The 25,411-nt window shown below is 44.8% G+C and overlaps 2 protein-coding genes, 1 long non-coding RNA gene and 1 other non-coding gene across 4 annotated transcripts; all 4 read right to left on the bottom strand.

Annotated features, from left to right (window-relative positions):
• Positions 1 to 15,327: 15,327 nt before the first annotated feature.
• On the bottom strand, positions 15,328 to 17,071 carry LOC127338534 (uncharacterized). Its single transcript, XR_007874404.1, has 3 exons — positions 16,021 to 17,071; positions 15,707 to 15,809; positions 15,328 to 15,582 (listed from the first exon to the last, which is right to left on the bottom strand). It is a non-coding gene; the product is annotated as an uncharacterized lncRNA (long non-coding RNA).
• Positions 17,072 to 17,783: 712 nt separating this feature from the next.
• LOC127343360 (histone H3.2) lies at positions 17,784 to 18,438 on the bottom strand. The gene has a single exon (XM_051369477.2). The coding sequence runs from the start codon at positions 18,358 to 18,360 to the stop codon at positions 17,950 to 17,952; it is 411 nt and encodes a 136-aa protein (XP_051225437.1). The 5' UTR covers positions 18,361 to 18,438; the 3' UTR covers positions 17,784 to 17,949.
• A 738-nt stretch (positions 18,439 to 19,176) lies between these two features.
• TRNAE-CUC (transfer RNA glutamic acid (anticodon CUC)) lies at positions 19,177 to 19,249 on the bottom strand. The gene has a single exon. It is a non-coding gene; the product is annotated as a tRNA-Glu (tRNA).
• Positions 19,250 to 20,567: 1,318 nt separating this feature from the next.
• On the bottom strand, positions 20,568 to 24,427 carry LOC127343359 (D-glycerate 3-kinase, chloroplastic). Its single transcript, XM_051369476.2, has 12 exons — positions 24,222 to 24,427; positions 23,431 to 23,792; positions 23,019 to 23,098; positions 22,881 to 22,932; positions 22,741 to 22,782; positions 22,559 to 22,637; positions 22,319 to 22,350; positions 22,171 to 22,239; positions 22,017 to 22,091; positions 21,824 to 21,940; positions 21,683 to 21,733; positions 20,568 to 20,900 (listed from the first exon to the last, which is right to left on the bottom strand). The coding sequence occupies exons 1-12, from the start codon at positions 24,370 to 24,372 to the stop codon at positions 20,757 to 20,759; spliced, it is 1,254 nt and encodes a 417-aa protein (XP_051225436.1). The 5' UTR covers positions 24,373 to 24,427; the 3' UTR covers positions 20,568 to 20,756.
• Positions 24,428 to 25,411: the final 984 nt, after the last annotated feature.

Here is a 25,411-nt window from a genome sequence, read left to right as displayed (position 1 = left end):
TTATGAAACTAATCATCCATTAATCAACAAGCTAGTTAAGAGGAATACTAGGGACTCTTTGTTGTTTACATATCACACATGTACTAATGTTTCGGTTAATACAATTATAGCATGACATATAAACATTTATCATAAACATAAAGATATAAATAATAACCACTTTATTATTGCCTCTAGGGCATATCTCCTTCAGTAGTGATGAATGATAATAACACAAGGGGTCGCGGGCGGACTTGACGCCCCTATTACCCGGCACTTGCCCGGGCTTCAGCGCCGGTCGTCTCCTGTGGGAGAAGGAATTAGCTAGTAAATCTTGATGTGAACAGAGAAAAACAAATCGGTCAGACCGGTTCAACTCTCTTATTGTCGCAGAAATTAAATGCATGAAGCCGGAGTCTATCCTTGCAGGACGTGGAGTTAAGGGACGTGTTGATAACCAACTGATCCTCGAATGCATCCTTCTAATATTAAAGACATACCGTTTTTATTATCACTCTGCACCCTAGCCATGGTCATTGTTGTACGCTCTTTGAACATATGATCTTGGCTAGTGGCGGATCCAGGAATTTTTCGAAGCCTAGGCGCATAGTAAGGCAAATAAAATTTTCCTTTGACGAATATAAGCATCACATGGGCTTCTCTACAGACATGGATCATGAGGATGGTCGTGATGTCGCCGACATGAGAGGCAAGGCATACACTTAGGGTGTGGTGAGTGCGGGTGAAGTGGTGAAGTGGTGAGCTTCTTCATCTTCGGTGGCCGATAGGGTTAGGGTTGGGGTTGTGGGAAGGGGGCTCGCCGGAGATTAACAAGGTTTAGAGGGAGGGGAGAGGGGAGATGCACCAGGAGAGGTTGAGGCTTGGGCATGGTGTCAGGCAGCGAGGTGGCGCGGCAGCCGTCACTGGCCGTAGGGGGTGGGTGTGGCAGCAGGTGGTTGCGGGTGAGTCTACCAGCACGACGATGAAGCATGGTAAGCTTAAGTGCTAGCGAAGGTTTTTTTACCATGTCGGTCCTACTTGACACGATATATTATGTCATATTGCATTGTCACTTGAGGTTTGGAAAAAAAACTGAAGCAAAACGTCTCACGGAAGAGGGATGGGCAACGTCATCAAAAATTCATGGGTCAGTGGACTAGAGGCAAATCAAGGGGATGTGGCTAAGTGGTGGTATCCGCTCAAAATGCATTGTGTGCATGGGAGAATGCCGCATGCAAAAATCCAGACGATGTCATGACATCTAGAGAAGTGTTAAGGAGAGAAGTGTCATAGGAGAATGTTCCGTCGAGAATAATTAACCAAGGGGATAGAAAAGGCTTTGAAGCAAGAGGAGAGATATAAAATGCAGGAAAAAAAAGTTGAGATAATTGGCTAACACATGAAGATAGAAACTTGGCTTCCTTTCATAATTATGCAATAGCACACAAGAAACGGAATGCGAATATGAAATTAAAAGACCCGGATTATGGAGAGAAGGTATTGCACTTATTAGACTAACTATTTTTCTATCTCTTTACATCACAAGTGGAGGAAACATATGAGGATTTACTCGAGGAGGTAAAATCGAAAGTTACATGGGATATGAATGAATGGCTAATTGCTCCATTCTTACATGAAGATGTGAAGAAGGATCTATTTACGATTGGGTATTTTAAAGAGCATGGAACTTATGGTATGCATGTTGTATTTTACTAGGAAGTTTTTTTACTTTTGTAGGTGGGGTTGTAACTGTTAGGAATAAGCAACTTGTATTATCTGGGGGCCAAAGGCCACAATATATAGTACATGTACAAGTGCAAATATGCAGGAAACCCCCTAACATATGAGGAAACTACAATACATAAATATATACATCTAACACCCCCCCTCAAACTCATGGTGGATCCACAACACTGAGTTTGGAGAGTAAGAAATCATGCTGCGCTCTAGTTTGTGCCTTTGTAAAGAAGTCCGCCAACTGTAACTCTGAAGGCACATAATGAACCGCAACAACATCATCCTGCACCTGAGCACGTGTGTAAAAAGCATCAACACCAATATGCTTGGTCAGCTCATGCTTGACCGGATCACGTGCAATACTGATAGCACTCAGTCTTTGTCAGACAAAAGTGGAGTGGGTGTCGTAACAGAGACCCCAAAATCTGCAAGCAACCACCGTAACCAGGTCACCTCAGCAATCAACAAAGCCATAGCTCGCAACTCAGCCTCAACACTCGAACGTGAAACTGCTACCTGTTTCTTCGTCTTCCAAGCAACAAGCGAACCACCAAGAAACACACAGTAAGCAGAAAGGGAGCGACGATCCGTAGGATCACTCGCCCACGTAGCATCCGAGTAGCACTGGAGCTGGAGAGAGCTGGAACGGGGAAAGAAAAGGCGGCGAGTGATCGTGCCACGAAGGTAACGAAGAACACGGAGGAGATGACTATAGTGAACAGTGGTAGGAGCTGAGACAAACTGACTCCGAATATGAACAGGATAAGATATGTCAGGACGAGTGACAGCAAGATAAACAAGACTCCCAACAAGATGGCGATAACGCGTAGGGTCAGGAAGGGGATCACCATCAGTAGGACGAAGCTTAACATTAAGCTCCATAGGAGTCTCAACAGTGCGCTCATCCCCAAGAGCAGCACGAGCAAGAAGATCCTGAATATACTTTTCCTGAGAGATAGAAAAGCCATCAGAAGTGGAGGAGATCTCAATCCCAAGAAAGTAGCGGAGAGGACCAAGATCAGTCATAAGAAACTGATCACGAAGACGAGCCTTAACAAAGGCAATATACTCAGGATCATCACCAGTAATGATCATATCATCAACATAGAGAAGAAGAAGAGTGCGTCCACGAGGAGAAGTGTGAACAAATAGCGCTGGATCATGAAAGCTAGGAGAGAAACCAGCAGCAGTCACCACAGAGGCAAAGCGCTCAAACCAGGCACGAGGGGCCTGTTTCAGGCCATAAAGAGAACGCCGAAGATGACAAACCATCCCATCGGGAACAGAATACCCAGGAGGAGGCTGCATGTAAACCTCCTCACTCAATTCTCCATTGAGGAAAGCGTTCTGAACATCAAGCTGAGACACAGACTAGTGTCGAACAGAAGCGACAGCAAGAAGAGTGCGCACAGTGGTCATATGAGCCACAGGGGCAAAGGTCTCATCATAGTCACGGCCGTGCTCCTGCTGAAAACCACGAGCCACAAGACGCGCTTTATAGCGCTCAAGAGATCCATCAGAGCGGGTCTTAATTTTATAGACCCACTTGCACGTGATGGGACGAACACCGGGTGGGGGAGAAACAAGATCCCAGGTGCCAGTGCACTCAAGCGCAGCAATCTCCTCAGCCATGGCAAGCTGCCATTCGGGATGACGCTCAGCATCCCGATAAGAAGTCGGCTCGAGAGCAACAGAGAGACCGTACCGACTAGGATAATAACGATCAGGTGGATGACGAAGACGAGTCGCCGGAAGAGGAGAGGGAAGCTCGTCAGAAGAAGAAGACATATCAGAAGAAGAAGGAATAACAGGAGGGGGATCCGAAACATGAGAGCGGCGAGAATAATGGAAGGGAAAAGGAGACAACGGTGAGGTGGGTGGAGAATCAGGAGAAGGAGGAGAACTAGGTGGGGAGGAGGACAACGGGGTCGGAGGGGAGACATCAGCAATAAGAGGTCCCGAAGGAGGATCAATAGGAACAGAAGGAGGTGTGTCAGGAAAAAGTAGAAAGGAGATATCCTCCATCGGATAGGTCAAGGAGGTGGGGCGAGGATAGAAAGGACGCGTCTCATCAAACGTGACATCACGAGAAATGCGCATCCGACGACCAACGGGGTCCCAACAGCGATAGCCCTTATGCTCATCACTGTATCCAAGAAAGACACACTCAACAGACTGAGCGGACAGTTTGGTGCGTTCACGAGGGGCAAGAAGAACATAACAAACGCAACCAAACGAACGAAGCGCCGAGTAATCAGGAGGATGGCCAGAGAGGCGCTCGAGAGGAATACCACCATGCAGAGCAGCAGTGGGTTGAATATTGATGAGATAGGTGGCAGTGGAAACAGCCTCAGCCCAAAAGTGAGGCGGAAGAGAAGCGGCAATCATCAACGCACGAGTCGTCTCAAGAAGGTGACGATGCTTGCGCTCAGCCACACCATTCTGAGCATGAGCACCAGGACAAGAAAACTGAGCAAGAGTACCCTCCTCAGCAAGAAAAGCGCGCAGTGAATGAGAGGAATCTGCACGAAACACACGAATAGGAGTGGAGAACTGGGTACGAACCATGGCAGCAAATTTCTTATAGATAGACAAGACCTCACTACGAGAAGACATAAGATATATCCAAGTGTGACGAGAAAAATCATCTATAAAAAGAACATAGTAGCGATGACCCCCTTTCGACGGGAAGGGAGCTGGTCCCCAAACATCAGAGTGAACAAGATCAAAAGGACGCTCGGACACAGACTCACTGTGAGGATACGGTAGCTGAATCTGCTTACCAAGCCGACAACCCTGACACTCCAAAGAAGCATTTCCGGAGACAGACCCCAGAACACCACGATGAACAAAAGACGAGAGGCGAGAACCACATAAATGTCCAAGACGATGATGCCACTGCTGAAAAGAGCTAGTAGCGACGGCTACAGACGCCGGGGAATTGGCGACGGTGGCATCAGAAGGAAGACGAAGCCAGTGAAGCTCCCAGAGGCCATCATGACGGCGGGGGCCAGTGATACGTCTCCGACGTATCGATAATTTCTTATGTTCCATGCCACATTATTGATGTTATCTACATGTTTTATGCACACTTTATGTCATATTCGTGCATTTTCTGGAACTAACCTATTAACAAGATGCCGAAGTGCCGATTCTTTGTTTTGCTGTTTTTGGTTTCAGAAATCCTAGTAAAGAAATATTCTCGGAATTGGACGAAATCAACGCCCAGGGTCCTATTTTGCCACGAAGCTTCCAGAAGACCGAAGAGGAGACAAAGTGGGGCCACGAGGTGGCCACACCATAGGGCGGCGCGGCCCAAGCCCTGGCCGCGCCGACCTGTAGTGTGGGCCCCTCGTGTGGCCCCCTGACCTGCCCTTCCGCCTACAAATAGCCTTCGTCGCGAAACCCCGATCGAGAGCCACGATACGGAAAACCTTCCCGAGAGACGCCGCCGCCGCCAATCCCATCTCGGGGGGATTCAGGAGATCGCCTCTGCACTCCTGCCGGAGAGGGGAATCATCTCCCGGAGGACTCTACGCCGCCATGGTCGCCTCCGGAGTGATGTGTGAGTAGTCTACCCCTGGACTATGGGTCCATAGCAGTAGCTAGATGGTTGTCTTCTCCCCATTGTGCTTAATTGTCAGGTCTTGTGAGCTGCCGAACATGATCAAGATCATCTATCTGTAATTCTATATGTTGCGTTTGTTGGGATCCGATGAATAGAGAATACTATGTTATGTTGATTATCAATTTATGTCTATGTGTTGTTTATGATCTTGCATGCTCTCCGTTACTAGTAGATTCTCTGGCCAAGTAGATGCTTGTAACTCCAAGAGGGAGTATTTATGCTCGATAGTGGGTTCATGTCTTCGTGAATCTGGGGAAGTGACAGAAATCTCTAAGATTATGGATGTGCTGTTGCCACTAGGGATAAAACATTGGTGCTATGTTCGAGGATGTAGTTACTGATTACATTACGCGCAATACTTAATGCAATTGTCTGTTGTTAGCAACTTAATACTGGAGGGGGTTCGGATGATAACCTGAAGGTGGACTTTTTAGGCATAGATGCATGCTGGATAGCGGTCTATGTACTTTGTCGTAATGCCCAATTAAATCTCACAATACTCATCATAATATGTATGTGCATGGTCATGCCCTCTTTATTTGTCAATTGCCCAACTGTAATTTGTTCACCCAACATGCTGTTTATCTTATGGGAGAGACACCTCTAGTGAACTGTGGACCCCGGTCCAATTCTCTATACTGAAATACAATCTCTTTAATCTTTGTTCTCTGTTTTCTGCAAACAATCATCATCCACACTATACATCTAATCCTTTGTTACAGCAAGCCGGTGAGATTGACAACCTCGCTGTTTCGTTGGGGCAAAGTACTTGGTTTGTGTTGTGCAGGTTCCACGTTGGCGCCGGAATCCCTGGTGTTGCGCCGCACTACATCTCGCCGCCATCAACCTTCAACGTGCTTCTTGGCTCCTATTGGTTCGATTAAACCTTGGTTTCATACTGAGGGAAAACTTGCCGCTGTACGCATCAAACCTTCCTCTTGGGGTTCCCAACGGACGCGTGTTGTACGCGTATCAAGCACTTTTTCTGGCGCCGTTGCCGGGGAGATCAAGACACGCTGCAAGGGGAGTCTCCACATCCCAATCTCTTTACTTTGTTTTTGTCTTGCTTAATTTTATTTACTACTTTGTTTGCTGCACTAAATCAAAATACAAAAAAATTAGTTGCTAGTTTTACTTTATTTGCTATCTTGTTTGCTATATCAGAAACACAAAAAAATTAGTTACTTGCATTTACTTTATCTAGTTTGCTTTATTTACTACTGCTAAAATGAGTAATCCTGAAGTTGAAGTTCGTACGTTTAAGGAACGAGGGGGAGAATGTTTAAGAGATGCTTGGTATAGAATTAGTGATGCCCATAATAGGAGCACTAAGAAACACTCCACGACTATCTTACTCAGGAATTTTTATGTTGGTATCTCTAGCTGGAATAGGTATGTTCTTGATAGTCTCGCGAAAGGTAACTTCCTAAGTACTCCTGCATTAGAAGCTAGTTGCATTATTGAGAGTCTATTTGGGATACCCCCTGTTGATGAAGTTAAAACTGAAATCTCTCTCGAAGATGTTATGAAAAAATTGGAAACCATAGAGAAAAAATTTCCAAGTGTTGCAACTAAATTGGAAATGTTACTTGATAGAACTGATGAACTTGATAAATCCTTAGGAGGAATTGATGAAAGAATTAGTGTCCTAGGAACTTGTGCTGTCCATGATGATCAAATCAATAGGATTGACGAACTTGAAAAGGCTATGGGAACCTTGGGTTCAACATTTTCTTCTCTTAAATATAAGGAGAAAACTTATGTGGGTAAGGAGCAAAAGTTTATGTATGTCTCTAAAGTGCCTAAACCAAAGAAGTATTATTATAGGCCTAAAATTGAGAAAGCCCTTAGTACCACTACGGATGGGGGAGCTCATGATAACGATGCACCATCCTCCGATAATACTTGATACACACTTTCTGCGCCTAGCTGAAAGACGTTAAAGAAAAGCGCTTATGGGAGACAACCCATGGTTTTTACTACAGTACTTTGTTTTTATTTTGTGTCTTGGAAGTTGTTTACTACTGTAGCAACCTCTCCTTATCTTAGTTTAGTGTTTTATTGTGCCAAGTAAAGTCGTTGATAGTAAAGTTCATACTAGATTTAGATTACTGCGCAGAAACAGATTTATTTGCTGTCACGAATCTGGGCTGTTTTCTCTGTAGGTAACTCAGAAAATTATGCCAATTTACGTGAGTGATCCCCAGATATGTACGCAACTTTCATTCAATTTGAGCATTTTCATTTGAGCAAGTCTGGTGCCTCGATAAAATTCGTCAATACGAACTGTTCTGTTTTGACAGATTCTGCCTTTTATTTCGCATTGCCTGTTTTGTTATGTTCGATGGATATTTCGATTCCATTGACTTTCAGTAGCTTTGTGCAATGTCCAGAAGTGTTAAGAATGATTATGTCACCTCTGAACATGTATATTTTGATTGTGCACTAACCCCTAATGAGTTGTTCTAAGTTTGGTGTGGAGGAAGTTTTCAAGGATCAAGAGAGGGAGATGATACAACATGATCAAGGAGAGTGAAAGCTCTAAGCTTGGGGATGCCCCGGTGGTTCACCCCTGCATATATCAAGAAGACTCAAGCGTCTAAGCTTGGGGATGCCCAAGGCATCCCCTTCTTCATCGACAACATTATCAGGTTCCTCCCCTGATACTATATTTTTATTCCATCACAGCTTATATGCTTTTCTTGGAGCGTCGGTTTGTTTTTGTTTTGTTTGAATAAAATGGATCCTAGCATTCACTTTATGGGAGAGAGACACGCTCCGCTGTAGCATATGGACAAGTATGTCCTTAGGCTTTACTCATAATATTCATGGCGAAGTTTCTTCTTCGTTAAATTGTTGTATGGTTGGAAATGGGAAATGTTGCATGTGGTAGTGAATAATAAAATACTTGTAGAACATTGAGTTTTGATAACTTGATTCTTTGCAAATGTTTTGAGATATTTAGATGGTAAGGCTTGCTGGATAAATGAGTTAAAATTAGTAGTGGATTGTTGTCTTTAAGCTTGTGCCGTACTACAAACTCTATTTAAATAGTTGAAGGCGTAGTTGGACTTGATAGCTTTCCATGTCTGAGAGTTCATCGTAATAACTAAGTTGTGCTGAAGGTCGAGGGAGCTAGCGGGGTACTTGTGCCACCGTGAACGGCCCTCCTTGGAGTAAATTTTAATCATGCTCTTAATGATGAACCTGCTAGTTGTTTGCAATAAGCTTGTGAGTTCTTTTTGACTAATGTTAAGCTACGGTTTTTGGCACTTCCACCATCCAAATTTGCTAGCCTCTTCGGTACTGTGCATTGCCTTTTGCTCACATTGAGAATTGTGCATACTTCGCCGGTACATCCAAACCCGTGGGAGAACTTTCTCTTGTTCTCCTACACATAAGCCCATACATCTCCTCAAAACAGCCACCATACCTACCTACCACAGCATTTCCATAGCTGTTCCGAGATATATTGCCATGCAACATCCATTTTACATTACATGCCATGTTGTCATTTATTATTTATATATTGCTTTGCATGATCATATACAGCTGATGTGTGGTTTACCCATGTTACGCTAGATCATTGCATATCCTGCTACACTGGCAGAGGCATACATTTTCATACATCATGTTTCATTCATTATGAGTTATTTGTACCAAAAAGTGTGTTGTCATATTAGGATGTTGCCCCTAAAAATGAAAAGAGCCGTGGAGGCCATCAAAAAGAAAAGAAAAAAAAGGAGGAAAAAAGAAAAAAAATGAAAAGAAAAAAAAAGAAAAAAAAAAGAAAAAAGAAAAAGGAGAATAAAGAAAAAAGGGGGCAGCATTACTATCTTTTATCCACACTTGTGCTCATGTTTTAGCACCAGCATTATTCATAGTCATCATTTGTGCTCATGTTCAGCACCTACATTCATATGAGAGAGTTTTCATGTTTTACTAGTATAACTATGTGGGGAACTTACACTATAGAAATTGGGTTGTATATTCCAATGATGAGCCTCCTCAAAAGTGCTCTAGGTCTTCGTGAGCAACCAAGTTGGATGCACCCCCACTAGTTCCATTGGAGAGCTTTCATACACATATAGCTCTATGTGCATCCGTTGCATGGCAATCACTACTCCTTGCATAGCTTCGATCATAAGGCTTCCTCTTGTCTAATGGTCATTTACAGCTTTGCAAGCCTTCCTTCCATTTGGCCTTCCAAACCCCCATTAACGTTCTTTATGCCATAACATCCTGGTGCTAATACCAAATGCTTGCGCTCACCGGTTGAGTAGACTTCGAAACAGTTGATTCATGACGTTCATGTTTATGTTTACTTGACTGAATCCTTCTTATGTTGTGAAAATTTACTTGATGCTTGGAATGAAGGATAGAACTTCTATGCTGAATGCTTAATACATCTTTAATGAACTTTGTACGGTTGCATGTCTTTAAAGCAATAGTTCATGAAAACTTCTAACTTATCTAACTCTTGCATTATCATCTCTTATGTCAATATAGATACTTGCTTTGAATGATTTGATCTCAGCTCATATGCTTTACAAATAGTATGATCAAGGTTATGATGGCATGTCACTCCAGAAATTATCTTTGTTTATCGTTTACCCGCTTCGGGACGAGCAGAACTAAGCTTGGGGATGCGATACGTCTCCGACGTATCGATAATTTCTTATGTTCCATGCCACATTATTGATGTTATCTACATGTTTTATGCACACTTTATGTCATATTCGTGCATTTTCTCGGAACTAACCTATTAACAAGATGCCGAAGTGCCGATTCTTGTTTTTCACTGCTTTTGGTTTCAGAAATCCTAGTAAAGAAATATTCTCGGAATTGACGAAATCAACGCCAGTGGTCCGATTTTGCCACGAAGCTTCCAGAAGACCGAAGAGGAGACGAAGTGGGGCCACGAGGTGGCCACACCATAGGGCGGCGCGGCCCAAGCCCTGGCCGCGCCGACCTATAGTGTGGGCCTCTCGTGTGGCCCCCTGACCTGCCCTTCCGCCTACAAATAGCCTTCGTCGCGAAACCCCCAGTACCGAGAGCCACGATACGGAAAACCTTCCAGAGACGCCGCCGCCGCCAATCCCATCTCGGGGGATTCAGGAGATCGCCTCCGGCACCCTGCCGGAGAGGGGAATCATCTCCCGGAGGACTCTACGCCGCCATGGTCGCCTCCGGAGTGATGTGTGAGTAGTCTACCCCTGGACTATGGGTCCATAGCAGTAGCTAGATGGTTGTCTTCTCCCCATTGTGCTTAATTGTCGGGTCTTGTGAGCTGCCGAACATGATCAAGATCATCTATCTGTAATTCTATATGTTGCGTTTGTTGGGATCCGATGAATAGAGAATACTATGTTATGTTGATTATCAATTTATGTCTATGTGTTGTTTATGATCTTGCATGCTCTCCGTTACTAGTAGATGCTCTGGCCAAGTAGATGCTTGTAACTCCAAGAGGGAGTATTTATGCTCGATAGTGGGTTCATGTCTCCGTGAATCTGGGGAAGTGACAGAAATCTCTAAGATTATGGATGTGTTGTTGCCACTAGGGATAAAACATTGGTGCTATGTTCGAGGATGTAGTTACTGATTACATTACGCGCAATACTTAATGCAATTGTCTGTTTTTAGCAACTTAATACTGGAGGGGGTTCGGATGATAACCTGAAGGTGGACTTTTTAGGCATAGATGCATGCTGGATAGCGGTCTATGTACTTTGTCGTAATGCCCAATTAAATCTCACAATACTCATCATAATATGTATGTGCATGGTCATGCCCTCTTTATTTGTCAATTGCCCAACTGTAATTTGTTCACCCAACATGCTGTTTATCTTATGGGAGAGACACCTCTAGTGAACTGTGGACCCCGGTCCAATTCTCTATACTGAAATACAATCTACTGCAATACTGTTCTACTGTTTTCTGCAAACAATCATCATCCACACTATACATCTTCCTTTGTTACAGCAAGCCGGTGAGATTGACAACCTCGCTGTTTCGTTGGGGCAAAGTATTTGGTTTGTGTTGTGCAGGTTCCACGTTGGCGCCGGAATCCCTGGTGTTGCGCCGCACTACATCTCGCCGCCATCAACCTTCAACGTGCTTCTTGGCTCCTACTGGTTCGATTAAACCTTGGTTTCATACTGAGGGAAAACTTGCCGCTGTACGCATCACACCTTCCTCTTGGGGTTCCCAACGGACGCGTGCTGTACGCGTATCAGCCAGCACCAAGCATAGTGCCGGTGCGACGATCCTGAACAGAACAGGAATCAAAGTCGAGAGTGATGCTACAACGAGAGTCGACGATCTGACTACCAGAAAAGAGTTGCATGTTAAGTTGAGGAACATGCACAACAGAAGGAACAAGAAACGAGGGAGTACTAAGAATGCCTCGGCTAATGACTGGGTGGGGGGTACCATCGGCAGTAAGAACACGAACAGGAGGGTCGACAGGTCGAACAGAATGTAACAAGGAAGAATCAGGAGTCATATGAAAAGAAGCTCCAGTATCAAGAAGCCATGGGGATGTACCTGGAGAAGGAGGAGTTGGTCGCTCAATGCCAGAAAACTCAGTCGCAGAACCAGCAGAACCCGTCGATGAAGAATCCCAAGCATCAAGCAGGCATCGAAGCTGCGCTATCTCATGCGCAGAAAGGGGCACGACTGGAGAGGTCGAAGTACAATCAGGTGCCGATGAAGAGCTGTCACCCACACACGCAGAGGCCGCCAAGGGTGACGACGGAGAGCAACACGCCGATGAAGACGGAGTCGACGAAAGACGGGCACAACTGCCTGAAGAAGCCGCAAGAGTCGACGTCGAGTGGCGAGCCGACATAGACAGGGTCGGCGAAGCGCGGCCATAACCACATGAAGAGGCCGCGAAAATCGGCGTAGAGCGGCAGACCGACGTAGACGAAGTCGGCGAAGGGCGGCCATAGCCGCGTGAAGAGTCCACGAAAGTCGACGAATAGCGGCAAGCCGACATACACGGTGTCGATGGAGAAGCACCAAGGACCGAAGAAAGGCCCGAGTGCAAGACGGGAGCAGCGGAAAAATCATCCGCAACAGACGATAGAGCTGACATTCTGTTTTTTTTTTTTTTTTTACTCTCGATCTGGATCACGAAACGCACAGGCAACCGATTACTATAGAGCACAAATCGTGCTCCTGTAGCAGATGGGGATGCCGCTCCACAGCTTCTAAGTACAGGGACGTGCTCCTGTGCCAAGACCAGGAACCGCTCCAACTACAGATCGAAGGGAATCGATCAGAACAAGCCGGATCAAGATGGAGGCCGGCAGATCGAAGCACGGGCCGGCCAAAACGAGCCGGATTCACGGGAGTTCACGGCAACGGTCCTGGCAGCACCTGGCAGCGGACAGGCGGCGCGCGGGCGGGCGGGTGGCGCCGGAAGATGCGCGGGTGGCGGCAGGGCGCGAGCGGCTGCACGCAGAGACGAGCGGCGGCCACGGGCGCTGACGAGCAGGGACGGTGGCGGCTGGGAAAGAGCCGGCGGCAGCCTGGAGAAGGCAGGCGATGGCGGGGAGAGGGCAGCAGAGGAGAAGCACCGGTCTGGAGAAGATCGGAAAAAAGTTGGATCAAGCACGAGTTGCGGCGTGCGGTGGATGCCCTAAACCTGGGCTCTGATACCATGTTAGGAATAAGCAACTTGTATTATCTGGGGGCCAAAGGCCACAATATATAGTACATGTACAAGTGCAAATATGCAGGAAACCCCCTAACATATGAGGAAACTACAATACACAAATATATACATCTAACAGTAACAACCATAGATATTGGAGGCTTTACAATCTGGTGGTATACCATCGGGATGGAATGATATGACAATAGGTTATAACTTTGATCTCAAGGTGAATGATCGGACAGTTAGCCTATGTAATGTACCATACAATATTATCTCCAAGGTACTTGCTAATAAATTGAAAGTCATACCACAAAAGATTCAAGTTTGAACCAGACTGCTTTTGTTATAGGTGTTTGATAACAGACAATGTGTTGGTAGCTTATGAGTGTTTCCATTTTTTTGATAAAGAAAATATATTAATATCAAGAGATACTAAATACACTCGGCTTTTGCAATAACGCAATACCCTAATGAGTGTTTCCATACACTCAAAGGGGGGGTGGAAGGAATGGATAATGCATTGTAAAACTAGACATTCATAAAGTTTATGATCGAGTTGAGTGGGTTTTTTTAGACATATGATGATGAGACTCCGATTCACGCAACCGTATTTTGGGAGAACCTACTAATTGCTATCATGTAAGTACAAAAGTATTTCTGCATAGCGTATATGTGTTTCTGCATTAGATCTATTGTAGAAACAATATTTGTTCCATGTAATGGTTAAGTTTGCCCAAGAGAACAATAGGTGCCTTGTTGCGCGCCTAGGCCTCGGTAAATTTTTGGATCCGCCTTTGGTTATATATATCTGCAAGTAATGGAAGACCAAGGGGGCTAGGGGTCGTAGATCTACAGGTAATGGAAATTTGCTTGCTTAGTAATGTTTAATATTTCTTCCTTTCTCATGCTAAATTAAAGTGTGTGCACTGTCAGTTTTTGTATTGTTTGCTGGACATTGGAGATATCTTTTTTAGTATTTGCAGGAAAATATAGGGAATATTCTGAGAACCAGTCTCTTGGGAAGATTTATGGGTGGGTGAAAACCCTTATGTGTTCCTTTTCTACGTTATAGAATCTTCCTCACAGTAAAATTGTTAGTGTTGTGTAAGTATTTTGTGTGATGAAGGCTACTAGTTACAAGATCTTCTGTGTTGGAGTGTCCTTGAATAATGAAGATGGGATGTAGCCATGTAGATGGATGCTAACAAAGTTTGGACAATTTAGCTTCCATTAATTATATGTATGTAGCTCTAAAAGGCTGACAATTTAGAGTGCCTTATAAAAAGATGTGCTTTCTGAAGACACAACATAAACTTAAAGTGTTTATGTGGCTTGCATTACGAGAAGTAATGCTTACAAAAGGGGTGCCGCTTCACAGGGGCTATAGAGGCAGTGGCAAATGCATGTCTACAGTGCTAGGGAAGGTATTGTTCATCTTTTCTTTAGCTGTCCAGTAGCTATTTACAGCAGTTAGGTATGTCTATGTGGTGGTTAGATGTGATTAGCTACTAGGTTGGGTTAATTTTTTCCTGATAAAAAATGGCTATTTTCGTCGACATGAATTGTTCCATTGATTTGGGCAATCTGAAAATCCAGGAACAATGCCTACTTCAAGGGAGTATTTCCATAGGAACCTACTAATCAGTGGCAGAGCGTGACAGCCACATAAGAAGGGGCTGGACCAAATTGAGCTATTTGGCTAAGAAATTCTAAGAATTTAAGGCCCTGGCCTCAATGAATCCAATAGGCCAAAACACCTCACTAATTTTGCCTTTTGGTTTTAGAAAAACGGGCCATGACCTGGTATGGTCTCCAAGAGGCGCCACCAGTGCTACTACTGTTAATTTCATATTTGTCACTATATCTCCTGTTGGTCTGGTTCGCAAAAACTATAGTGCAGGAGCAAAACTGCTAGCCATGGTGGCTACTGAATTCTTCCTTCGAAAGATGAATGGGGGTTCATGATACTTGGCTTGACTGGCGGATATAAGACATGGCGGAGCGGAGCTATTGTCTTTTGTGATCTAGTTTGTGAGGTTTGGCGTGTTTTGATGGTGTGTCTGGTGATTAGTTTCCTTTCTATCTTATAGCTGAGTTTTTGTTGCTAAACATCTGGCAAGTAAATGCCATATGAGTTGTTACTAGGACAAAGCCCGTGCGTTGCTACGGCGTCATACTAAATAAAATAAATATCCTTTCAAAATACGTATGCCAATCGAATCAAAATGACATTAGCAGTATGCACTCAACGACCATAGAAGTTTGGCGCTGTATTTGAATTAGTTTAGTTTTATCAGGAACAGAGGTTACTACAAGCTTGACGAAGAACGTTTCACTTTATCACTTCTAAAGTTAGCATGGTTAATTTGCCGTACAATGACATATTAGGACTTACAAATATAGAAAAGAGTCTGAAATGTGTACTTGTACCTTTTCAGTCATTATTCAGGTCGGTACGAAAAATCATATATCGCCCGGGACACTCAGCTGCCATCGTCCTTAGTAAACTCCATTGATGAATTTGCTCAGCCACATCCTAGTCCGGCCGATCTTCATGCTCTTTAAATCAATGCTGTGACAGTTGTGAAGAATCAAAATCGGACAATCGTTTACTCCTCTAGACCAAATAACTGTGACCGCCATAATATGTTATATGTTACATGAGAAACTGAAAGAACAGAGTAGGATGCACCTACCCAGTTTGAGGAGATTGGAGGATATATGGCCATGGAGTCTGAACATGCAGTTTCTCATCGAAATAAAAGTACACTCTAGCATAGTTCATCTACAGACTGAAACCTGCATTTTCGCTGCGAGTTAGACCAGAGAGCAGATTGATGGCCTTCATGTTCGTTCGTGGCAGGGGTGGCTATATACATAGACAGGTTGATAGTGCCTCAGAATTTGAACTGATTCATTAAAAAATAAAAAATAAAAACTGCATCTTACAACTGCTGGTATACTTTAAGCTAGTACTATGATTTGAGTCTCTATGATTCTCAATACTTACCTTACATCCGAGCTACCAGAAAATCTGGTCTGAAGTCTATAATTTGGGTATTAGTACCTCATCTGAAGTCCACCCTTGCATCTAGAAGATGAGTATTAGCATAGCCTCCACGAACACAACACAAATCATTGTCGAGCTGAGCGCAATAATGGAGAACAGGGTCAGCAGTCAGCACCTCCCTCTCCCGCATGTGCAGGTCACATCCCTCCACTCCAACTACTCGGTCGATCCTCACCTGGAGCACCATCTCCACAAATAGTGAAGCTTTTGAACTAAATTACAATTTGGAATAGTTGAATACATGCAAGAGCTCGGAAATCGATTTTACCCTGCTAAAAAAATTGGTGGAAGGAGGGCACACATGCGTGCTGAGATGCAGAGTGCGCAGACTCGTGAATACTCATCTCCGACTGCCCCATCTTCAGTCTTTGCAGACAACAATTTCGACAGCAGTGAAGGTTTTGTGCCTTCCTCCACAACTGGTCGCGCCTGCCCCGATTCTCTATGTCTCCTAAACGAGCCGTCATTCTCTATGTCCCTTGCAGATCACCTCCGCAGCCGACAAAATTCCGGCGAGACGACGCTAGCTCGGACCGGTTCCTCGTGGCTATACCTGCCCGCCTGCGTTTGCATCGGTTCCCGGCCAATACCGACTGTATTACGAACACAAACGTCCGCACCCTGCCGCCCTGACATCTGGATATGCCGCCGGCCGATCTCCGGCGCCTGGACACCTCCATAGCCACGTCGCCATCCTGGAGCACAACCAAAGACGCAAAGGCCACCTCGTCGAGCCTTGGCAGCTCCCAATCGAGCCGGTTTCCTCTACGGCTCTACCTGCCTACATGTCCCGTTCAGCGGGAGCGCCTCGATGCGAGCTCGGCCGGCTAGAGCTCCTCCAATCAGTCTCGGTAGTGGCTCGACGTCATCTTTCCTAGCGGCGAGCTGCACCTGGAGTTGGAGGTCGCCTGCAGCCCCAGATCGACGTGGTAGCAGCCAGATCTGGGTCGTGGAAGAAGTCGAGTTCGGTAGGGGAAAAGAAAAGAGAATAAATAACCGGTCGGTGGCAATTTGATGTATTATGCGTTTTGGTGGGAGAGGCGAAAACGATTCAAAAAAGCGTTAATGACTTTTTGGCGAGAAACCATTTCCTTTATTATTAGGTATAGATATAGATTTTGCTTGTTTAGTAGTTTTGGTGTGCGAGGATCTCTAAAATTAAGTTTTGTTTATCAATTTCCATTAAGAAATGAAAATTGGGTATTGTGAGCTGCTTTCCTCGATATTTTGTGTCACAAAACCATATTAGTCAAAGTATGAACTCGGGCAGTCAGAATGTGTCATATGTTCCAAGGATGGAAGGAAATGTTAATCTACCAAAACAAACCATTTTACTAAAACAAATCATAGCATCGACTCTTTTGTTCTTGTGATCCCAGTGCAATTGACATTCAGTAGCAGAATGACAGTTGGGAATCCTGATGCAACTTCAGTACAGCATATCATCTTTTGTCTCCCCAAATAAGTGGGCATTGGAAACTTGTCGACCAGGCCTTGTGTGTCTAGAAATGAGCTTAATTATTAGAACCAGGTAGCAACAGGTGTTGTCTCTGAACTGGCATTGGTGAGGCATGGATTTGGCCGAATTCAGCAGTGAATCAATCCATGAGATTGTCAAACCACAGTTGTTTGACAGAATAGAAAGTAAGAAATCAGGAGGTTCATCATGCCAAGCAATTGAAACATCGACAGTCGTGAACACATGGACACAAACGCAGATATCTCCCATTCATAGCTCCAGACAACATTTGATGATAACCATTAAGCTATTACAGAGAAGCGCGACTAGATCACGACATGAACGACGCCTAAACACATACTGCAGGACTACGAATCAAGCACAAAGGACGGACGGGGGCGCCTAGGCCTCTAGGCCCTCTCGCCACGGATGCGTCGCGCGAGCTGGATGTCCTTGGGCATGATGGTGACGCGCTTGGCGTGGATGGCGCAGAGGTTGGTGTCCTCGAAGAGGCCGACGAGGTAGGCCTCGGCGGCCTCCTGCAGCGCGGAGACGGCGGAGCTCTGGAAGCGGAGGTCGGTCTTGAAGTCCTGCGCGATCTCGCGGACGAGGCGCTGGAAGGGGAGCTTGCGGATGAGCAGCTCCGTGCTCTTCTGGTACTTGCGGATCTCGCGGAGCGCGACGGTGCCGGGGCGGAAGCGGTGGGGCTTCTTCACGCCGCCGGTGGCAGGGGCCGACTTGCGCGCCGCCTTGGTCGCCAGCTGCTTCCTCGGGGCCTTGCCGCCGGTGGACTTGCGCGCCGTCTGCTTGGTGCGGGCCATCTCGTGGGTCTGGGATGGGGAAGGAGAGAGGATTGGTGGGGTGGATTGGTGTGAGATGGTTCGTCGCTGTTGTGTGAGGATTCGGGGAGGAGTTCGCCGGGTTTAAGTAGAGGGGGCGCGGGATTTTGCGGGCGGGAGCGACGGCGGGCGGCGCGTAGCTTGAAATTTTGGGGATTTCGTGTGAAAGATTTTGGAAGGGAAAGGAGGGTGGAGCGCGGGTTTGGGTCAGCCGCAGGATTAGGTAGGATTGGACGGCGGTGATGTGTCAGGGGGAGTTGGCCACGGATCGCGATCCGTGCTGCATCCGTGTGCTGTTCGCAGCTGCCCTGGCTGGTTGTGCCTTTGACCCTTTGTGGGCGTGGTGCACGCGACGGGCACCGTTGCATCGCGTCCAAAAATGGAGGGTCCCGGTATGGTTGTGGCCATCTCCATGATTCGACCAGCAAATGGTTATCAGGTTTCTAGAAGACACGAACAAGTGATTAGGAAAACTTCAAGCTTATAAATTGATACCGTACCAAATATCAGCTTCTAATCCAGTTGAAAAAAAAAATATCAGGTTCTAATCACCGGCAGTGGTCAGAGGGAGAGAAGTAGGAAAAGATGTTTTCTATTAACCATTAACCGGCGGAGTCACAGATGTGAATTCCAAAAGCATCAGCTGGATAAAATGTCGAACCAGCCACTACGTCTGGTTCTACCAATGGGATGTGTGGCTGCAAAACTTTCTGCAATTGCCTGCCGGCTGTAGCTGGTAACCTGGTAAAGTGAAAAACAAAGTACTGAAGGGAGCTGCGCAAATGGGAAAAACAAAAATTCCGTCGCCGGGACTTGAACCCGGGTCTCTCGGGTGAGAGCCGAGTATCCTAACCACCTAGACTACGACGGATCACATGGTAAGCTTGCTACGTTGGCCAATAACAAGCATAGAAAAAAAACCTTGACGAGTTGGCTTCGAAAAATATGAATTCTAACACAAGTACTCCCTCCTATCGCATTAGATTGACGGGAAACTAGGCTTGCATGTATGTACTGTGCTGGCGTCGATTATTTTCGATTGGATGCATGTACTACAATGGAGTAGTACACAACAATGTCGTAAGCAGCATAACAATTTAACAAACCAGCAAACGAACCGAGAAAAAACCAAGGTCCATAGAGTTAATACTCCACTAGCGATTCTTTGACATGTTAGTTCTCATCCTTTTGACACCTTTTGTTTGTTCCGATCAGTCCACTAGTCAAGCAATTAGCAAACAGTATGCGGTAAAGAACATTACTGGCACCTGCAAGGAGCTTGTTCTCAAAACAAGGAGAATTCATTGCCTTCCAGAGAGTCCAGAACAAAGCAGCCGGGCTGGGAAAATCTTACACACAACCCACCCTTGGAAATGTCCCAGGCAAACACCTAGCTTACAAATATGGTAAGTAAATAATTCTCTTGCGCTTCCCAGTTTGCAGGAAATTAACAGTAAAATCTTCTTTATTTGGTGTCCAAGATAGTCTGTCAGGTTCAGCACTGAGTTGAGTGTTGATGCAGATTGTTCTGAGAGCTAGATCTCCGCAAAAGCCCCTCCTGAACTGTAGGCATTGCCCTCTAGACTAATAACTTGGGTTGCAAAGTCTGGCAAAGATCAAAAACAAAATCTCTTGCTCCTCACACCATGGGTCCTCCAAGAATCTAGTTTGAAGACCATATCCGAATCGTAGTATCATTTAACATCCATCAGCCCTGACAACAAAGGAGAGACCCCTCTCTCGGCAACAGCTTGAGATGGCCTGTGTTTCTAAAGGTAATCCTTCTTTACAATCTGAAACCAAGCACTATCTCTGTTTCCCAGCTTCTAAGCTACTTACAGAAAAAGAAACCCCTTTGCTACAAAAACAAAGTATGGAATTCAAACATCTGATGGTGCAGGATTCACATACAGGGTCACTTGAAAGAGGCTGACAACGATAAGTTGAAGTTAGTAGTAAGTAGTCACTCAATAGAATGAATGCACTAATGCGGAAAAAGAATGCGTGATTATCAACAGAACCTTGGTCCTATTTGTCAGTCAGCACTCTGAGGCCAAACTACATCACTGAATGCATATATTATGAGATGCGTAAAAGGGGCCTAGAATGATGCACGCAGAACACAGAAAGAACTGTTCTGCAAATTGTGAATTCGAAAAGGCAAATAATGCTGGTGGCAGAAGAAGGAATGGGAGGCCAGTTTCTTTAAATATATAGCAAAATTTGGTATACATTGAATTTACACATTTAGAATTTATATAAGCGATAAGAAAAAGAGGTCGGTGGTGCTTGCTTGGCATATCTGGTCTGAGAAAGATCAGAAATCCCAAGCTCAACCACTGAGTCAAGATATCCATTTCAGTATGTACATTTAGGACTCAGCTACCAGAGATAGGAGTCCTCTCTTCGTCTATGTCAATGACCAGCAGATGGTCTTTCTTCGCGCCATTTGGTCCCTCTTTATATAGCGTGGGCAAATACGCATGGTATGCTGGTAGGTAGCGTGATACGAAATCCATAACCTGCAGGAATTGTCAGATTTCATCATGGTCAACAGCATTGGAAAGAACAGTCAAATTAAGGCATCTCAAGATTATCAATGGATAAATGAACACATGATGGAAGTGGTTTATTGAAGAAATTGCATAAGTCAATACTCAATACAGTATGATTTGATACCAGTTAACATAATTGGTTTATTGCCCAACTATGGTACAAAGTTATCTTTATCGAAAAAATGGTACAAAGTTATGGCACTGGTTGGTAAGTACGTTCGCACTTGCATCCTTGTATTTTTTGCTCAATTGTACTTTTTATTCAGAAGACACGCTTCTAACAGTCCTAATTTTTTTTCGCGGATGACTTTCCGGATTCGAGAGATGCACTATCCAGTTTGGTCACAACCCACAGCTAAGAACTCAGAAAGTCCTATATGGTTGTTATGAAGTGTATAAGCGGATTGTATTAGCCCTTTCCATCAGTTTGAATTTTTTGTTGCGTTGGCTAGTGCAGGAAGCTTGACATGGTAGCAGAGCCATCTTGAGTTCAAGTCCTGGTTTCCGCAATTTATCCTAAAATTCTTGTTGCCCCGTCACACGTGAGAGGGGTGTTGTGAAGTGTAGAAGTGGATTGTTTGCGTTGGTTAGTGCATGAAGCTTGACAATGGTGACAAGTTTTGTTAGGGCAGTCCGATCACCCAGTTAAAGAACTCTACTCTCCTTGAAAATCAGTACGGCGCTAACAAATGATCCAACTGGAAAGAAAGGTCACTATGATGAACAAGTTAGCTATATGAGAAACGCACCTCCTCGTCAGACATCCCTGCTTTACCATCAGCTCTCATAGCTACCTCTGCCTGCAGACAAAATAATAGCGTCAGAAAATTCCAATTCAGGGTTTCTTGTGCATACTGTGAAGCCACTAGTTGGATAAATGTAATCATAACCTGCAGTCTCCATTGAAATACACAGTTAGGTTCCTTAATTTTTATGACAATCCATGATTCAATGAATCTGTCCCATGCGTCATAGTATGCACCTAGGTTCTTATTAACCACCTCAAGCTGAAGAAGAAAAAGAAAAAGTCAAATTATTGTAAGAACAAACAAATCAAATAATGTATTCATGCTAGAGACAAACCTGAGGATCCACTGCTGTTACAACTTCATTTGGAAGAGGTTTAAATCCCAGCATCCATCCTTCGAAGAGAACAACCTACAACAGGAAAGAAAGCATACAAAAAGTTGAGAACAGTCTCAACTGAAAATGTTTTTTCCGTTAAACACGAGATTACCTCTGTGGGCCCTTCAACCTCCGGCCATGTTGAAGGATCAGCCCGGTCACCTCTTCCACCGAAAGCAGACTACATGGACATCTGAGGTGTGTCATGCAGCTACTCAAACATAAACATCAGGTACAGGAAGATAACTGCAACCCTTTACCTTGTCATACCGTGGAACCTTCATCTTCATACCTAAAGATTGTAGGAAACAATTGTAATTTCAGTAATAATATATTTTTCATTGATGAATCTATGATGCCTTTCGTTTAAAAAAATCTAGTATTCAGCTCACATAACAAATAGAAAAAAAAAACTAAATGATAGACCTATGCACAAATGACCATGGAATAGAAACGCAAAGGGTTTGAAGAAGATATAAATACTTATTTGTGACCAGTACCTTCCTTTGTTAGTTTGACCAGTGACTCAAGTGTCTCGACTGAGAACTGGAGATCGTGGCTTCCAGCATTTCCACGGAACTGTGAAGTTTTAGTAAGGTACTCTCAGTTCATGCTGAACATCACTTCAACTAAAAGTCTAAAACACAGTGTAGTAGACTGGGCTACTGGGGTATTCTTGTACCTCTAAAAGAGAATTTCCGGCATGTGTTTCCCTCAATTTACCCTGCAAATAAAATGTATTTGTCGATCATTTCACTGAAATTCAGTAAGCGAATATTTTTCAATACAATATTTAATTGCTCTGTATTTGAACATTCATGCCTGTTCTGCTGCAGTCAAGTAGAAGTCATCGATAGACAACGTGGCAGAATTCCTGCGGCGCGCAATAGTTTGGCTGTCAACTTTCATTCATAAAGGAAAACAAAACACAAGGTAATCAACATGGTGAGGAAAACTCACCTACCAGAAACTCGAAATAGATAATCAAGTGCGAAAACAAGAGTTGTCTTTCCACTGCCTTGGGGAGCGCTGACCCCGATCTACAGAAAGACGATCCATTTAAGTAATGTGAATGAACCGAAGTACTTTCATTCTTGTAACTTGATAATATTCAGATCACATTTTGGTCAAGTTATCTCAATCTGTGGTAATAACCACACAAGACAGCATATGCCTTTGATGATATTTGTTTTGCTAAAAGCATAATGCAGAAGCATCCGGCATAATGCAAGAGAATATGTGCTCGTGTCTAAGTGGACTGAACATGTCATGAGAGTTTTGGATGCTGTCGGCACAAGAGGACAAAGTTATATGAACTAATTTCACTTGAGAATGAAAATTGAAATAGAACCAACATTGATCAAATGCATACCACTAATGGCGGGATCTCGTCCCCCTCGTTGTACTTGGACCTGTGGTCGGCGACCTGGTCCTCGCACCAGAGGAAGACAGGTATGTAGAAGTGGTATATCCTCGCCTTCTCGGCGTCTGAGAGCCGGAGCTCGTCGAGGCGGAACAGCCGGCTGACCTGCGACCCGCACCAGAGCCACCGGTCGATGGACTCGGCGATCCTCTCCCGGGTGTAGCCGATCCTGTCCACCAGCGGGCCGCTGCACATGAACTCGTACAGGTCCTGCACCGCCGAGATGAGCGCTGGGGACGAGGCGGGGGCGGAACGCGCCGGCGCCAGCGACCGCCCGGCCGCCGGGCTGTGATCCGGGCATGCGAGGAAAGCTGGCGCCAAGAAACAAGAAATTTATTGCGTCAGCGGAAACGGCAGGGGATATCTTGCTAGTACAAGCCATGGTGCAAGGTCCATTTGGTAAGAATTTGTCGAGCAACCGTCTTGGAATCTGAAGAAAGATTACCGTCGTCCATGCTGTTGCAAGAACCTGAACGATCGAACTAGCAAATGACAAATCGATCGAAAAGGCACAAAATAATCGCCTCCACCGCCGTTCTTATCCTCTTCCCGGATGTTGTGCGGGCACGGGACAAGACGGAACGAGAATCGATTAAAAAAACCAACAGTGGGAAGTGGCAACACGGCACTAAACAAACCAAAACCGAGCGAACACAGACAACGGATTCCACACGACGCACTGCTGTGCAATCGTCTCTCGTGTGAAGAAAAATAATGTTTTGGGCGGGAGCGCGCTGAACCTTTTCTTGATGGAGTGGCGGCGGTCACGGCAAGTGAGCAAGAGGCAGCGGCCTTGGGATGGTAAGATTTAGCGAGGAGGAGGGGTGGCGCGGACGACGAGACCGCCGCCGACGCGGAGAGCGGCGGCGGGGCGGCGTGGAGCGGCGTCATCTCTCCTGGTCCCGAGCAGACGAGATGATGCTGGACTGACGTGCGGGGGAGCGTGCAAGATTTTGGGGTGGAGGAGCGGAGGGGATTTTTTTCAGGATTGGGCGCGGAGTGAAGCCGGCCTCTCGATGCAGTGCGTGCAGGGCGGCACGCCAACTGTCGCTTTCCAGAGCCAAATAAAATTGATATGCAAAATATTTGACCCCAACTTGAATCTTTAGGAGGAACCTGGCATTGGAAGATCGATCATTATTTTTTTGACGTGAAGATCGATCATTCCTAGTGTATGTCAAGAGATTAGGGAGCTTAGTGGTTTCTGTAATATCCCAGGTTTAGAGACGATCGAGGGGTAGATTTTAGAAAGGGATGTGCATTGCATAGTAAATTCTGGGGAAATTTCGCGCTTTTAAACAAAAACTGCATCGAAGGGGGACAAGTTTCTCTCTCGACACCTTACAGGGTTAGGGTTTCGAGGGTGCGACAAACTTGCATCTCACTTAACTAGATTAGGGTTTTGAGTTGAGAGGGGAGAGTTTGAATCACCAATTTAAGTTGCATGATTGAATTCTAAGTTAAGATAGTTGATCAAGCTCAAACCAAATTTGAATTTGAATTTCAAATTCAAACATCAGGATATTAGTTCATAATTCAAACTTGAGATAATTTAATAAACAATCTTTAATAACCAAGATATAAATAGAACAATTAATATATAAAGCTCAATAGAGAAAAATTGGAGCTTTATTGATATTCACACAAGATACATTGTTTTTACAATATCCAGAATAAAATATGAACATTACAACATATTACAAGAATTTGACAACAACAAAAAAATAGAAAAAGAAAAGAAAAGGAAAATTACAAATTAAGGATCTATCCTAAACACTACTAGCTAAACTTCATTAACTTGATGATCTTCATGATCAATGGAGCCACAGATTGTCCCTGTACATAAATACAACCAAAGAGAAGTTATGCCAAGTGGTAAAACCACTTGGCAGGTTAGAAGAATAATGAAATTGAGTAGATATGGATCAGC

This window comes from Lolium perenne, chromosome 3 (genome assembly GCF_019359855.2).
Source record: "Lolium perenne isolate Kyuss_39 chromosome 3, Kyuss_2.0, whole genome shotgun sequence".
Lineage (NCBI taxonomy): Eukaryota > Viridiplantae > Streptophyta > Magnoliopsida > Poales > Poaceae > Lolium > Lolium perenne.
This window is presented reverse-complemented; position numbering and strand designations above follow the sequence as displayed.